At 40.6% G+C, this 16,759-nt stretch overlaps 1 protein-coding gene across 15 annotated transcripts in view; it reads right to left on the bottom strand.

Moving 5' to 3' along the window:
- CLASP1 (cytoplasmic linker associated protein 1) overlaps window positions 1-16,759 on the bottom strand; it is a 176,481-nt gene that overhangs the window by 67,722 nt on the left and 92,000 nt on the right. For all 15 annotated transcript variants that reach the window (XR_004842286.1, XM_035896290.1, XM_035896292.1 and 12 more), the window contains 2 exons: window positions 7,800-7,907; window positions 4,374-4,541 (listed from right to left, as the gene is read on the bottom strand). Coding sequence is in view for 14 of the 15 variants with exons in the window: in XM_035896290.1 (XP_035752183.1) it covers window positions 4,374-4,541; window positions 7,800-7,907 (276 nt within the window). In the remaining variant the exon portion in view is untranslated. The remainder of the gene's footprint in view (window positions 1-4,373; window positions 4,542-7,799; window positions 7,908-16,759) is intronic.

Raw genomic sequence — 16,759 nt, 5'->3', positions numbered from 1 at the left:
GCTCATATATACTGGATCTGCAAGTATCCTTTCAAGCAAAACAGTACAGAACAAAATAGAAACCTTCATATTTAGGCTTTAAAATTCAAATACGGACTACTGCCAGATTCCTGGTTTGTCAAATCCTTCCCAGTTTTGCAAAACCTAGCTCACATCTCTCAGATGAATTAATGGTTCTGATGGTTGAACTTTGATGTCAGACAATACAAGATGAGCTGTTGACCAAGTTGATTAGATCACCATAATGTCTGAGACTTCTGAGTGAGTTAGATGGTCTTATAATAAATAGGACAGACTAAATCATATGAACTAGATGAGATTAGCACCCATGAGTACAATAATCCCACCTCAGATGTATAAGAAAGCTGACAGGTGAACTACAGGTGAAAGTAACACTCTGAAGTCTTCCACACAAATACTTGCTTGAAACTGAGGACTCTCTAGAAGCAAACTTCTCATTCTTGGGTCTCATGCTTATATGTAAAAATAATGGCAGCCTTCGCATCAGGTTTGCACAAGCAGTCACTTCTCTTAAGTAGAGAAGATCTGTCAATCTTTTCTGTAATATAACCCTAGTAAAACCAGCAAAGGCTCTTTAGAGAGGGAGAGATGTGAATGACTAAAAAAAATTAATGGATGCACACATTACATTCTCCTTCCATAACAGCTAACAGCAGCAGCATGAAGTATGATGAAAATGCACTTCAGCTGCATGAGAACAGACCAGTAGGACAACGCCGTAAATGAAGCACAACATTGGCTGCACAGAGCACCCAAAACCAAACACCGGGTACTTCATGAGTAATGGTCAAACAAAAGATTTGCGTATTACTGGATACAAACACAGAAGCAAGGAAAAAAAAGAATGGATTGAAAAGAACTGAATTATGAGCCTGTTGTAGACTCCCAGGCACCTGCCCTGTATTTTTACTGCGGTGTTGCATAGGGAAGATTGGATATCAGCTGTTTGGGAGTATTTTCTTTGGGCACTGCCGGCAATAAGGGCTAGCAGTGTTGTCATTTAGGTGAGTCTCTCACACTATCACAGCCTGTCTTTGCAGTGCAGGCAGCAAAGGCGGTGAAGACAGACATAAGTCTCAATTTCAGAATTCCCAACCCCCAAAAGTTGGACAGAAATTAAGTAAAAGAGTAGCAACATTAATTAAAAGGAATAGGCAGAATGAAAGCAGACAGTGTGCCCACAGCTAGCTCTGGACTGAGAGCCTAGGACACGACAAGGGTGGGTTGTTTTCAGTGAAGTCCCAACTTTCTAGATGTGTCCTACCAATTTCATCTGGAAAGGCAGAGCAGTTGGATACGGTTCACATCATTATTAGAACACACTATTAGGCTGTCTTACACTATTGGAACCCAACAGATGCAAATACCACCAGCAGAACTTGATAGTGCCCCTTGGTACCACCTGGAAGAGGTACCAAGGCCACCAGGTGCCACCTGGAAGAGATACCAAGGCCACCAGGTGCCACCTGGAAGAGATACCAAGGCCACCAGGTGCCACCTGGAAGAAACCTGTATTTCATTAGAGTATGATTTTTAATGATTCTAAAGTGGAGACTACGTATCAGACGACACTTCCTTTACATCAATACACGCATTTTAAAGAGCCTGTAAATGCTGCCAAAACAGCCAAAAGGAGAGCTCTGCAGTCAGATACTACCAGTAGAGACAAGTCAAGAACTGCCTTCAGCTTTCCAATAAACACACATAGCATAACCCCAACAGAAAAAGTGCTGCTGTGTGAAACTGATAACCAGCTGTGCCTGCCCCACTCTTTGGAAAATGACAATCTCTAATCTCTCACTCCTTTCAGATCCAACTGTGCCACACAATCTGCTGAGCACCCACCAGAATAAGCTTCAAGCAGATAAACTTTCAATCTATGGGAAATGGACATCACCTTTTTTGATGAGATCTCCTTCAAGGAGCCCACAGAAAAGCTCAAGATTAAGTGGACTATACTCTTCCTTCCCCAACAGGGTATCACCACTAGTAAATCTCCACTGAGAAGGCAGCAAAGGCAAGCTTAAAGCTGAAAATCAACACAGAGCAGGGCCATATAGGTGACCATCCAGGACCACAGCATGTCAGGTGTGCCTCGTTGTACTGCCTCTTGGAAAACAACGTACTTCAAGGTTTCCAGGATACAGAAGGATATCTGTGGTCACCATGGAAATCCAAGCTAATGCATGCAGAGGCGCTATTAGCTTGCCACTACCCCAGAAGGGCCTGAAAGAGTCCCGCGGATGGTTGCTGTATAAAGCCCAACTGCACTCAGGGACCCACGCTCTGTGTGCTTACTCTTGCGCACACAGCATTGGTCTGGCTGCAACTCCATCACCCCTGCAAAAACCACACAAGTCAGCAGATGAGTTATGAACAGGATCCAGCAACTACCCATTTTTAACAGCCCGATCTGCATGATGGTTTAACGCCCACTGCACTACAACGTGACCACAGACTTAAGGGATGTTTTAGCCCATGGGATAAGCACATGTGTATCAAATACATAAATAATCCCACAAAGCCTAAAGTACTGCATGTACATTTGACATTGTATGTGTGCTCAAGCACCTTCTTGAATCAGACTCTGAAAAAAGTCTGTTGACATATTTAGGGCCAAGGTGAGTGGGAGTCTATTTAATGAAATGAATAAATTAAAAAAAAAATGTCAAGGAAAGATAGGGACTGAAGCAACACAATAAGAAAGCATAAAATACTGTTAGCTACTATGTTATAAAGAAATAAATACAGTGGAGTAATGGTATAAAGGTGACAGCTCAAAAGCTATCTCCACCCAAGCCAATATTAACATTTTCAAGATCCAGCAAAGACACAATTTCTGCAACTGAATGCTAAAGGCAGCACAAATGTCAGACTTTCCTGCTCCCATGACAGCCCAAATGAAGAGGCTTTGGCCATCAACCCAGGACATACACAGGGGTGGAAACCACACATCCAATGGGTCTGTCAGAGCTCTCTCCCACTCCCAAAGAACAAGCACTGACTGCGTTCACAGGGAGCACATCAGAGCAACAAGGCAACAAATCACACTTTCAAAAGATTTCAAGGCTCCCATAATATACCTGAAAGCAGGCAACCCAAGAGTGAGGATTTTACACACAGCAATTTCCCTTCAGATGCTCAAGACTGTTTCGAATCAGACCCCATAATGTGATGATCAGCTTAAGCATGTGACAGTGCTATCCATCATTCATTGTTTCCTCCTAAAAAAACATGTTCTTCGGCAGAGTGATAGGAGAATATTTGAGAGACACTTTACATTTTAAAGGCAATGAACAGAAAAGCACAATGTATTCATACAGAGGCCATAAAATAGATCAGACATGAGAAGAACACTGTATTTGGAAAAATAATCACAATAAACATGCAATATTTTTATGAACCATAACAGCATATGCACTCAGGTGCTTTAAATTCATTTAAATATACTTGAAAATTACTGAGATACTTCTCTATTAACAACATACCCTAAATGGAAAGGTAGCTTAAATTTAAAGTACAATTGCTAAGGCAATAGTTAAAAATTTAATTGACAACAGCAAGGATATAATTTCAATCAATTTCAACCTGCTAGTAAATTCTTTGGAGATACAAAATAATTTAGTAGCAATATTATTTAAAGTGTTCTTCCTCTACATAAGCTTCAAACTTCTGAAAACATTTCATTTAAAAAACAAAACAATATTTACTACTTCAGACAGCACACTGAATACCTTTTCACCTCAATTCAGATACACAAAAGTTGATATATAATGCTGCTTACTCACCTGACTTAAAAAAATTAGTCTGCTGATAAATTTGAAAATAAAAACTATTATACAGTATTTACATAACAAGAATATTGGAAGCAGAATAATTAAAGCGCAAGTGTAAAATGCCATCTAAGAAAGTGGCTCCAAGATATTGAGGATGAGAAGCGTAAACCATTTAAGCTGCAAAACTTCTAAAATAATCCAAGAAGGTGCTCTTTGCCCTCGATTCCAACTGACTGTAAGGACTGCTCAACTCACTTCAGGACTAAGCCGTTGTTGCCAAATGAGGTATTTTTGCTGTGATGGTTATTCAGGACAACTGTTTTTGCTGCCTGACCTAATAACATCGCTCATGTTGAGTTTCAAACAGAAGGTATCTCATGACATCTTTAGGCCTACTTTAAAACTATAGCTCAACCTGGAAAATTAAAATTACTCTCCTACAAACCATAATCACGTTAACTTGCCAGCAGGAAAACTCAGAAGAATAACAGTAACATGTAAACAGTTTCCTAGTCAACAGGGAAGTCTCTCCTTCGAGCACATTGGTCAGCATGTCACTGCAGTGACTATTCTTACCTAGTCCTATTCTGTTGGGACTTGTCTCTCGACTGCATCCCTGGCTCCGAGGGATCTTGCTGCGCTTCTCTGAAGATGATGGCACCGGCTGGACTCTGGACGTTCCACCACTCAGGCCGCCATAGGCGCTTCCTAACAGCTTACCCGGAGAACTAGACCGACTACCAGCTAGAAGAGAACCACAAATAAGGAAAAAAAAGTTAAAAAAAACCCAAGATTTTAAATACACTGACAACAAAGCTGGAACAAAATTAGCTCTAAGAATTTAATCCAAATCACTCGAAAACTAATGGGAATGTTCCCTATGGGCTTTTGAGGAAGACTGAGGAAAACCCACAGACAATAAATACTGGTATCAGCAACCTCATATGAACCACGCTGCCCAGCTGGGATCAAGACCAAAGCAGACACAGCAGGGTACGAATACCCCAGCTGACTTTACACGAGCTTGTGGAGGTGCCAGGAGCAGCCTTGCTGCAGCAGCATGGAATTCACAGGCTGCTTCACCTCCTCGCAAAGCAACACAAATTTGCCTGTGTAGAGCGCTGTGCTTCAGCAAGCCAGCTTCTGGCACAGGTAACCTGCCCCAAGGTAGCTTGGGCATCTTCATGCTATGCTGCAGTGGTGGCATTACTCTCCTGCAACAATTCAGTGAAGGAGAATTAAAAAAAATACCATCTCAACAGCAGCAGATCAGCACAATAAAGGGTAAGCCAAGTGAGCCTGTCACATTTGCAGACACAGCTTACTTGGTTCTGACTGGTTAAAGCTAAACTATTTAGTTATTTTTCAGGTGGAGAAAATTTTTAGAAAGTTAAGTAGTTGGCCTGTTTTATTCTCCCTTGTCTGTTTGAATAGTCCATGGCAAGTTTACATTTCTTCTAAGCCATGTTGTCTGCAAGACAGTCTACTAACCAAGATTTATTGACATATTTACATTCCAGTTGCAGTAGATATTTCTGTCTGGAATAGTCTTGCTAACTCAATGGGCTGAATAATACTTTTTTTTCTTTTTATATTGTGGATCTTCATTTGCCAAGTTGTTTGAAAATTAAGTAATGCTAGCTTCAAGGTAACTGTGAGAGTAATAGATTCAAGACTTTTTTGCTTTTTCAGGTATTTCACTAAAAATTTGCTGCTGATATTACCATTCTTGACATTCTATTTGTTTGCTAAAACAGCCAGGAAAACTATATTTGAAAAGGTTACAAGAACATACTCAGACAAGTTCACATTCTGAACCAATGTTGGTTTCTTTCTGGAAAGTACCTACATATCTCACAAAAATTGCAGTTCCAGATACTGTTATGAGTATGCAAGAGTTAAAGACTGTTCTTTCATTTTAGTTTAAGAAGATATGCAATTCTATTAATCTGATGGACAATCCCATAACACATGTATTATTTTAACTTACTTGCCCCCCGCAGTTTCTTGACCAAAATGATTCTGAAGCAATCAAATTGCATACTCCAATACTGTATGTGGTGCTGGCTCCCCTCCACCCCAAAAAGTGAGAATACTTGTGACAGATGCCAGTCTCACACATAGCATTCACACCCTGAAAGCCAATCCTCCTCTCAGTTGCACTGCTGTAATCTCACTGATGTCAGCGGGGTTGCACTGAAGTAACTGGAAGAATTTAGCACCTGAGGTTTAAGCTGGAGCAATGAGCCAGCATCAATATACAGAACATACGCTTACCATGTTTGATTACTATAAGAAAGCAAAATCACTTGCCATACACATTTGGATTTAAGACTTTAAGGAAATGCTTTTTAAGTCTAATAGTTAGGAGAGTGTAAGGGAAGCTAAAAGCTTAGCAGTTAAATGTGAAGGAAATAACATAAGAAAGCAAGAAAGGGAAAACGTTTCTTACCACCAGCAGGATTAGCTGATCTGGATCCTTGATTATGAGGGCAGACCAAAGGACAGGCAAAAAGTGGATTAAAAGATAGCAAGACAATACAGCGTTCAGCATGCAGTTTATGCTATACATAATACAGACAGATTTATTCACAAACAAGTCACTCAAAGCCTCTGCGGAATGCAGTGAGTTAACGTGCAGATGCAACTAATTTTCCCCAGGTTGATCAGCTGCTTAGCTAAATGTCAACCAACACTCTGAGACCCAAGTTCTGCTCTAAATTACACCCCAGCCCAGTCTGCAAAATTGCAACAGGGTTATCTACTGTGTGGGCATGGAGAATTTGGTCCTGTGACCATATTATATTTGAATTCATAAGGTTTCTCATGCAATGTTCAGCTTAAGGATAAAGATTACATCTGGCTTGGCTAGGCTGGAATCAGGATTCAGCAAACTAGACCAAGGGAGCAGGTTCAGATGTGACCATCCTAAAGCTTCGTAGCACATTTTATAAGTAATTACACCCATAATCTTTGAAACCTCTGGATATTCAGATATTCTTTAAATACCTTTGAGACTCATCTCATCTGGTCTGGTCATTTTTCACCAAAATAAGTTTAGGAAAAAAGGTCATTTCTGGCTTGGGATCAGTTTTAGCTTCAAAACTGAAGAAATATATTTAGATCAGCATACCAAAGCCTAAATTCCTTCCTGACCACAATGCAAAGATTTCCATTTGGCTCCACCCTGAATATAATGGTTCTCTCTTCAGCTCTCCCAGCCTAACACAACGCTATAAACCACTTCCCCATCCTTCGAGCATGACAAAGCAAAGCAATGAATGAAGAAGGGCTTTTAAATAGGGGTACAAAGCAAGCAAGTCCTCAGAAGAAACACGTCTTTCAACAAATCCCATATCCTCTTACCTACAAGCTTGAAGATCCTTAAAACATGAGTGGCTTTCTCCCTCCCCAACAATTCCTTGTAAAGTTTGAGTGACAAAATTCTCCTTAGATACACATGACAAATACACAGCAGCGCTGCATGCATGGCCCGTAGGGGAAAAATATGCCTTGCCAGAGAGTGCAGATGTGTCATGTGAATCAGAGCAGAACCACTTCCCCCGTATCTACACAAAATAAGTAATGTCCTATTTTAAATTGATGCCAAATCCCATTAACTTTAGACAGGTCATGTGTTACACGTACAGAAATGCAGCCACGTAAGCAGAAGCTTGGCAGGGCAAGAACCCAGGACAGCAGTCAGCCACAGACAGAGACTGTGTCTCAGTGGGACCCAGTGCAAGTTATTTAGTCCTACACATCACAGAAACACGAAATTCTGCTGCACAACTGGTAAAAAAAAAAAGGCAGCAACCAAGCATTCGGATTTGGGACCTTATTTGTCAGCAAGAACACACACTGGCTGAGCGGGGATTCATTTTGTTACATGTCCGAACATTATTAGAAGTGAGCCCAATCCCCCGCTGATGCTACTACAATTCAGGAGAAACACATTAATAACTATTTGTTCTGCTCCCCCAGAAATAAAACACTTCTTACGCTGGGACTGGGAAACTACTTTAGCCCGGCTGCGGCCTCGGGTGTCGGCAGGCGTTGAGGTGACGCTTGTGGCACTGCCAGAGCTCTGTCTCCTTGTACGAATCCGACCTGGAGGAATGCAAAGACAATCAGACTGTCAATAGGTCCCTTCCAAAGGCAGCAGCAGCGTCTAACATGCTCTTCTATGCTTGCAGGATTGCTATATACACAATTAACCAGGGTACAAAAGAAAAATTTTACAGGGAGAGGCAACATCTTTCATTAGACTGGCTGAGACTCAGGGCAGGGAGTGGAAACAGTCACAGTCCACAAGTCCAAAAACTTCTTTGCTTTCTGTAACGCTATCAGCCGGTTTAATTAAAAAATATTACCTCTCTATAGCCTTTGCTTCTGTTCTACAGTAGCTTCTTTACAAAGGACCGACAACAAAAAAATCAGTCTCCTAAATGCTGCTTCCTATATCAAATTATTACTTTCTGAGAAGGCAATCACTCTTTCGGAGACAGGTGTGACAGATGCCCCCACAAATTCCATCACTGGCATTTCCAATTAGCAGTTCAGTGCTTTATATCCTGCTCTACATGCACAGGCTGGCACGCACTCCTGCGAGAGTCTGTCAACGCAGCCTGGCTACACTTTTATTTCAGACTCATTGAGTTTTCCATGCTGTTTACAGGTCCCTCATATTTATCCCAAGATCAGTGTAACTTTACTTGTAATGGAGAGTCCTGTTTAACACAATCAACATTGTGGAAAAATTATTCTATGTGTCTGTTCTTTATTTAAGCAGAGAATGGATATAAAGTCTCAGAGTGTTCTTGGTCCTTTTTCTGTCCTTTCCTCATGAAAAAGCCACAGAAACTTGAGCTAGAAAAGCTTACAGGGTCATCAGTTCACCCCCTTCCTGGGGCAGGGCTGTTTCCTACAGAATGTTCTTTCCAGTGCTAAGCTTCAATTATCTGTCTCTAGTTAATGGGAAAGAAATGATAATTAAGAGTAACACAAAGAAAGCCTCCATTAGCACTTTTCAACAACTCAGTTCTCAGCCAAATCTGAAGCTGTTTCTCAGGACTACTGCCAGTGTTATCCTGCATTCACAGGATGTCTTCAGGTTTCAGGCAAATAAGAGGAAAAAAACTACAACAGGTAAGAGAAGAGTCTAGAGAACTGCACCCACCAGTTATGGATATTAATCTCCTGCCCTTTGTCTTCACCATAAGCATACAGAGAAATATGAACACTTCCCACCCCAAAAAAAAGTCACTTCACATAAGATACACATGCAGGACAAGACAATGGCAAGCAGCCCAGGCTGAACGGATTGAGAGCTCTGCTCTTCTCTGAGCTCTCAAAATATTCATAACATGGTCTGCAGGTTTCTGATAGACACAAAGTGACAAGGAGCTGTTGAACTTGGAGAAGAAAGCCTAGACTTGTTTGCAGGGGAAAAAGCCTAGGAGACAGCTGTACTTCAGACCTCTCTGCCAGCACCTACTTTTGAAATAGCTTAGTAGGCAAGATACAGAGATCTACATTCAAACAACTGACTGTAGACAAGACACAAAAGAAATCATTAGTATAAAACCAGGAAAATATAAACAAACCACTTTTTAACTACTGGCTCAACTAAACAAGCTCTGAGCACGCCCATGCGGGTCCAGTCTTGAAACTGGCTTCTAAAGTCTTCTTACCACCAGCAAGGCTGCAGATGTTCTCCACTCTAGGACATTACAAGTGGTCAGCCTGATACACCACCAGGGACAGCTCTACGGCTCTTTGCTGCCCCATTCCCATCCCTCGCAAGTTTGGCACGTGTGCAGCTACACACAGATGAGCAGAGCCACTGTGCAACTTGCCACAAGGTGCACACCCCAAACCCCACTGCAGGCTTCAAAGCAGGCATGCGTGGGGAAGGAGGCAGAAGGACCTCACGCTCTTGTCAGAAGCCTCAAGGCTTCCTTTCATTTCTCAGATCAGGACGGCATCACTGGTGGCAGCAGGAGTACAAAACAGTAAGACAAGAAGTTAAACCTGATCAGTCTTAGGAACCAGTAATGGAATTAACTTCTACTCTTCCAGAATACCAACAGGAAGCCTTGGCATTGCAGTAAGTCCCAGGGGGTAACTCAAGCTGAAATTCAACATTATACACCGTAATGACAGTATTGGAAAACATGTTTAGTAATGTGTACGGGTCAAGAATGAGTGAGAAGGGACTGATGTCTTCTCTTATGCAGAGGCCACTCTTAAGATCCTCAAAATTTTCTGTTCTTTCTGCATCCACAAAATCTTTTTTTCTTTCTTTCTTTATCAGCAGGTGACTAAGAACAAGTAGAAAACTGGGACAATATGTAATAAGTGACTCTCCCACCTTAGGAAATACAAAGCCTAAAGTAACACATGAAGACAAACCAACGTACGCTTCTGACACCAATTTTGGGAGCTTTACGGAAGAAAAATGAACCAAAGGGTCAAACTTAATTAATGCATGATTATCAGCAGGATTAGAAATAGAGAGGTCAGTCCTATTTTGAAAGCCCTGAGAGTCAGGGGACAGACTCCTACCGAGTTCAGCAGTTTCTGTGTGAATGAGTGAATGCCCAAGAACAAAATTCTGCTTCCTTTTGGACTGGTAGATTTGCACACTGATTTTGACCTGATCAGAGAGAACAATGTGGGATGAAGAACTGCTCTTGCAACAGGAGGAACAGTCCCTGCACTGATACTAGTTTTCTCACCCTTCTAAAAAGGCTGACAAGCATTTGAGCTAACGCTGCACTGGACTTCTATTGTGCAAATGATAACAGATATAGCAGAAATTAGAAGTTCGTGACACAAAAATTATATAATGGTACGAATATTGCGATAGCACAGTAACAGCTTACCCTAGGGGTACTTCGTTTTTTAATGCCCATGGGATAAAGTAAAACATGATGGGGAAAAAATGCCTCTCAAATTCAAGGTCAAATTCTTCACACAGTTACAGGGGAAAAGTGCCATCTGGTATCAGTATATTCCATGAAGCACAAATTGAAAATGTACTTTCCAAAGTTTTATGAACTTTAAAACCTATGTATTTGTTTTTTCCTACATTAATCTTACTTGCAGCATACAAATAGTTCAAAATATCTGACTCAAAGCTACTCTTCAAAAAAAAAAAGTTAAGATTCTCAGTTTTTCCTATCCAAATACAATTTTTAGCTGTAAAACACAAAATTATCAACTGGAACTCAAAATTGATTTAGGCAAATCTGTACGAGAAAGAAAACTGGGAGAGGGATCCGAGATGTTTCCTGTGTTAACTGATCTTCACACACATGCACAACTTTTGAATTAGTCTTATAATGTCCAAAACTTATTTGCTTTATAGCAATGTAAGATGAATCATTATTTGTCTGGCTTGAAAATCTCAAGGTATTATAATATATATTATAATACCAAGTACAGCATGTATACATAGAAGTTTATCTATACAATACAAACATCTCTATTACGTTCCTTTAAGGATTTCACCTGCAAACAAGCGTCTGCACTTTCATCCAAGAGTTATTTGCACATAGGACTATGTGTGGCTTTATGCCTATGATTCTACCCCAGAAAGAAAAACTAATTTCAAGCAAGACTGTAAATAACATATCAAATAAGTTATTCAGACTTTTTGTTGTTGTCAAACTCAAGCAAACACCTCCCCTCCCAAAACTTCTTTGCTTTCAAGTGGTTTTGTTTCCATATCTAGCTCAAGCTGCAGATGTAGCAATTCATTTTTCATAAGCATTATTTGTCTGCTCCTGTTAAAAGAATGACTGCATCCTGACAACAGCAGCACAGCAAAGGAACAGATAAAGACTGCCCCAACTAGTTTCCAAAAACCATAAAAGTATTTCCGTAAGAAATCCCTTGATCTGAATTTGACATGTGATATTGCTGTTGGTACAGAAAGTATTTTGAAAGACTCCATATAAAGGCTTTGTGTAAAGAAACCATTGGGGGAGGGTTAGGGGGATTTTGGTTTTATTTTTTAAAGTTACTCTCAGTTTTTACAACAATCAATGGATCAGAATCAACCTTGAAATGTCTAACATATGTCTAAACGTAGGGAAGTTGTTTTGGTTTGGTTTTTTTTGGTTTGTTTGTTTTGTTTTTAAAAAAGAACAAGAAAGGGAAGATTCTATGATGAAGTTTTTGTGTTACAAGAGGCTTCATCCAGCCTTGTTCTGAGCCCCTCTGGGAGGATACTGCAGTGTCTCCATCCCCAGTGATCACAACAGACATAGGCTTTGTGAGACCCAGCCTGCATATTATACTGACGAAAATGGCTTTCAAATAGTCTAGAAATGGTCTATAACATCTCCACAAATGAGTTTAATCAGTTCCATGCTGTGAATAATGATACCTACATCCACACAAGTTATATATGGAAGCACTGGGATGGTAATGGTCTCTCCATGGATCAGGTTAATGCATTTAGGTTACTCAGCACTGGGTTTTCCCCTGCTTGGAGAAAATCATTCCTGCAAGAGCCTTTAGGACCCCCCTAGCTGTGTCACTGATAAATGACATGTGGACATCTATGAGACATGCACACATCAATTAAAAACATGCTATACATATAAATCTGTAAACAACTTTTTACAGCCAGCATGGTATAGTTTCCATGCACATTTAGCACATGCCCAACATAAGACCTGATTCTGCACCATAATTTCCCCCAAGAATCACTCAACCCTTACTATCACTCAACCCTTACTGGAAACCATCAGAATCTGGTGCCTCCAGGTTTTGCACAAAACTCCCTCCAAAGCAGGGGGCTAAGGGATCAACAGGGGCACCACTTTGCCCTACACCAACAAGCACAGGCAAATCAAGTCAGCACTTGAAAAAGGGTGGACCAAGAGAACAAAAAGAAACCTACTATCTGAGCATTTCCATTTAAGATACCATGTTCAGTCAAACTTTTGAATCATTCCTTGTCCTTGAGGTCAAGAAAGACCTTTAAGGCAGAGAAGAAAACAGCAATGGTGATTTCATAAACATTGTGTTACTCCCAAAACCTTTGGTAAGGCTCGAGTTGTCCAATTGAACTTAGGCTCAAAAAGAGTAGTCTGCTCTCTGAAAACTACAATAAATCAGATTTTCCTTTCTGGTGAATAATAAAACCTATTAAATATTGTGCCACGGACTCTGGGAACTGCTGATTTTGTTTTAAACTTGCCAGTTTGGGGACAGACCAGCATTTAGGCTTCCCCCTTCTGGGAAAGGCTTGTCTGAAGGGCTTGTCTTTATGCTCACTTTGAAAAAAGGCAGCCAGGTAACAGAAATGCTCTGAATCATTATTCTATTAACTGAAAGTCAGCATGATGCACTTTTTTTAAATGCTCCTTGAAAAGCCATTTCATGATACAACAAGCAGAAAATTTTCTGTGGTCTCCTTGTAATCAGGTGTAACAAACATGGCTTTAGGGCACACAACTGCTACTTGCACAGCACTAGCTGTGAAGTCCTGATCAAGACTATAAAGGTTTAGACCTTACAAGCTTTCTACCTGCAAAGCTTTTAATGAAGTTCAAGAGATACCCATACATGAAGGGTCTGGGCAATCAAGACATAACTGTGCACTGCACGAAGAGACAGCCTCACAGCACAAAGACAGTAGAAGACCTGCACAGGTTTAAGTGGTATATAGACTCACTGCCATCGGGAAGTGTATTTCAACACCATTTGTCAATTGGGATGACACTACTTAAAACTGAAGGACTGATACTCAGCTCTTAGCTTGTATTCTTGCCATTGGCATAACCCACTCTATCTTGCTCCTGTTTTGAGATGTCTGGCTCAAAAACAAAACACTGAGGAGGGCAAAGCAGATGGGAACTGCCAAGTTCACACAAAGCTGGCTCCTGGCTGAGGGGAAGGTGCAGAACTTTTACACTATAGCTACAGAAAGCCATGATGGGAACCAGACTGCAGATTTAACACCAAGCTGAACCACACAAAAAAGCACAGGGATTTGATCTTAAATTACTGATACTTATTGGTGACCTGCAAAAAAAAAAACCCAAAAAACAGGGGCACAGGCACGGATGGAATTTCTGCTTTATGTTCAAAGAGCATCTCTTGCACACAAGTATTTCCAGAGCAAGGGGATGTTTTTCTCTTTTTTTTACATTAATTTTTACATTTATGTCAAGAACATGAAGTTTTGCCTTCCCTGTAGCTCCTGGCAAACTCTGTGAGATCAGAGAGTTGGCAGAAGACGTTTTTCAGCTCTCATCTGTAGGACATACCAAATCCTGAACAAAGGCTGGTTTTCCCTTAACTGTCTCAACAAAGGAAAATAAAGATGAAGAGTTTCAAACAGTGATTAAACTCATCCTTCAAGTGCTCTGGCTGTAGTGTGCCATGCTGTTATAATCCTCCCTGATCATCACTCTCCCCCAAAAAAGAGACTCCTATAGCAAAAGGGAGAGATGAGATCTGGTATTTAACATAAGGGGGATGGTGAATTCAATTTCAAAAAGTTCATTTCTCAGTCTTTCCCCCCAAGTGACTTGCTGGTTTCTATTACAGATTTTTACCAAATCCAATCTGCTTCCAATGTAGCTGGATTGAAAAAAAAAAACCCCAAACATAATCAAACAAAAAGACCCCACCCTTTTGCATTATGACAATAAAGCATTTAATAAACTAAAAATAAAAGTATTCCTGAGGACAGCTGTTGAAACAGGCCTCCACGAATATCATTACAACCTAGGAGAGGTTTGAGACCTGCATATGTTTGAGAACTGGGGGGAAAGGAAGAAGATAAAAAGAAGGGTCAGCAATGAATTAAAGAAGCTCAGGATTACAACAATCTGAACTTTCATCTAATTTATCATTGATTTAGAAATACAGGTGTTTAGGCCAACTTCATATTCCTTATCACTGACAGATCAAAACACAAACACTTGCCCATGATGCAGAGCCAGTTCATGCCTCAACACTAAGATGCCAGTTCCAAAAACAGTCAAGACCTTTCCCTCTAAATAATAAACCAATGCATCAATAATAGTAAGGAAAAAACACGTCACAACTGTACAGTGGCACTTCTGAGAACACCACATCCAGATACAAGCAGCCATCAAGGATACGAGCACAGTCCCACAAGACAGTAATAGATCCCTTGAAAAGAGACTTGCATCACGAAAAAAATGGGTTTGTTTGTTTGGGGGTGTGGTGTCTTCATTATGTGTAGAAGGCATTCTTGTTTTCAGCTCCTGTCTACCTCAGAAAAAGTGATTTCCCAGTGATCTCTTTTGCTTGAGAGAAATAAAGAACAAGCTTTGGCAACGAGCCAGAGAACCAGACTGGGAAGCCTCCCAAACTAGCAGGCTCAGTGTTCTTGAAAAAAAGCCTTTCCTCCAACTGTCTTAGATGTAAGCCACTTCGCCCAGACAGTTACCAACAAAAAGAGAGAGATCAGGTTTAAAGAAGTTGACTAAATATTCCTTCCCTAGAGATCATTGTTTACTGTCCTCATTTTTCTGCCATGTGATCATCTCATTCAATTCTCTTGCTGCCCAGTCTCTTCCCGAAAGCATTTGGCAGTTGCGACCTGAGGTTTGGATGGAAAAACACAGCAAACCTTTACACATCGTGGAGCAATCTGTGCACAGGTCACCTTCAACCAAAAGCAGTGCTTTAAATACAGAGACCCACATGACTTCTGATCACAAAGTTGCAAGTCATAAAAGCAGACTAGTGCCTAGTATCAGGGAGGAGCTTGAAGAGAAAGTGAAGAATACCCCATGGCATCAAAATGAGCAGGACAACCATGCAACACTTCATGCAGGTCACCAGTGAACATGGATGAGAACCAGATAACACTTTGAGAACAGAGACCAGGTAGGGTGGTACGACTTGTGGACACACCTCAGTTACACAGAGAGACTGCTTACCCTCAGTTTTAGTGGTAGTACCATCTTTAGGCAAATTAAAAAAAATAAGGAAACGGTTAAAAGGGAAAATTAGTAACATCAACAGAAGTGGGCACTATATATTAGCTACAGAATATGCAAAAAAATTAACACAATTAAAGAAATGAAAAAAGTTTGAGCAGCAAATCAAAGCTTGATGCATCTGAAGAACACGCTTGCAGGTTTTCCTTCCTGCAACAACCAACCTTTGCCAAACTCCATTTTCTTTGTTTGCCTCACCATTTCTCTCAGGAATGCACAGGTGACAAGTGTCCCTACTAGCTCAAAAGGAAGCAGGCTCCTGTAGGAGCAGCCATGTTTGCATCACAGAGTGCATTTGCTGCTTTTCTCCTACAGTCTGTTTTAAGAGCAAGATTAACACCGCATTCAGTCTCAGCTTCAAGGACAAAGCCAACTTTAGCAGATACTTCCCACCCTCTTCTGTTCTTCTTCATGACACAGGATTGTTTGAAAGCAGTTTTGCCACTGAAGCCAGTATGAAGCACGATGGAAAAATGGTTGCATCTGTAAGCTCCAAAGCACCCTATTATGAGATCAACTTCATATTCTGTATTATGTCTTCTCTGCAGTGTATCTACATCTTGAACCAAGTATGAACAATTTAGATCAGAATAAGAATTCAACTTCTGAACCAAATACAACCAACACATTTAAGCCAAGGTGAAGTATTTCAGATAAGAAACCTGTCTACAAGAGGAATGTATAGAAACCATCCCTACATAATTCACCAAGCCTATTTTATCAGCTTAAAGACCAATTTCCTTACAGTAAGGAGAAGCAACTTTTCAACTGACTCAGTAAAGACAACCTATAGGGCTTAAATCAAGATCACTGATTTCTGATTTTTCTTCCTCTTGTAAAGGCAAATCGATGAAAAGTCTGGATTTAGATTAGCATGAAACCAGCAGAATAAGAAACTAGCTCAGATGATCAGCTCTGGTCATAACAGAGTTGAAGATCCGCAAATACGGTCGGTGTCAATCACTG

Source organism: Egretta garzetta, unplaced genomic scaffold (assembly GCF_000687185.1).
Source record: "Egretta garzetta isolate BGI_Z169 unplaced genomic scaffold, ASM68718v1 scaffold326, whole genome shotgun sequence".
NCBI classification, from domain to species: Eukaryota; Metazoa; Chordata; class Aves; order Pelecaniformes; family Ardeidae; genus Egretta; species Egretta garzetta.
This window is presented reverse-complemented; position numbering and strand designations above follow the sequence as displayed.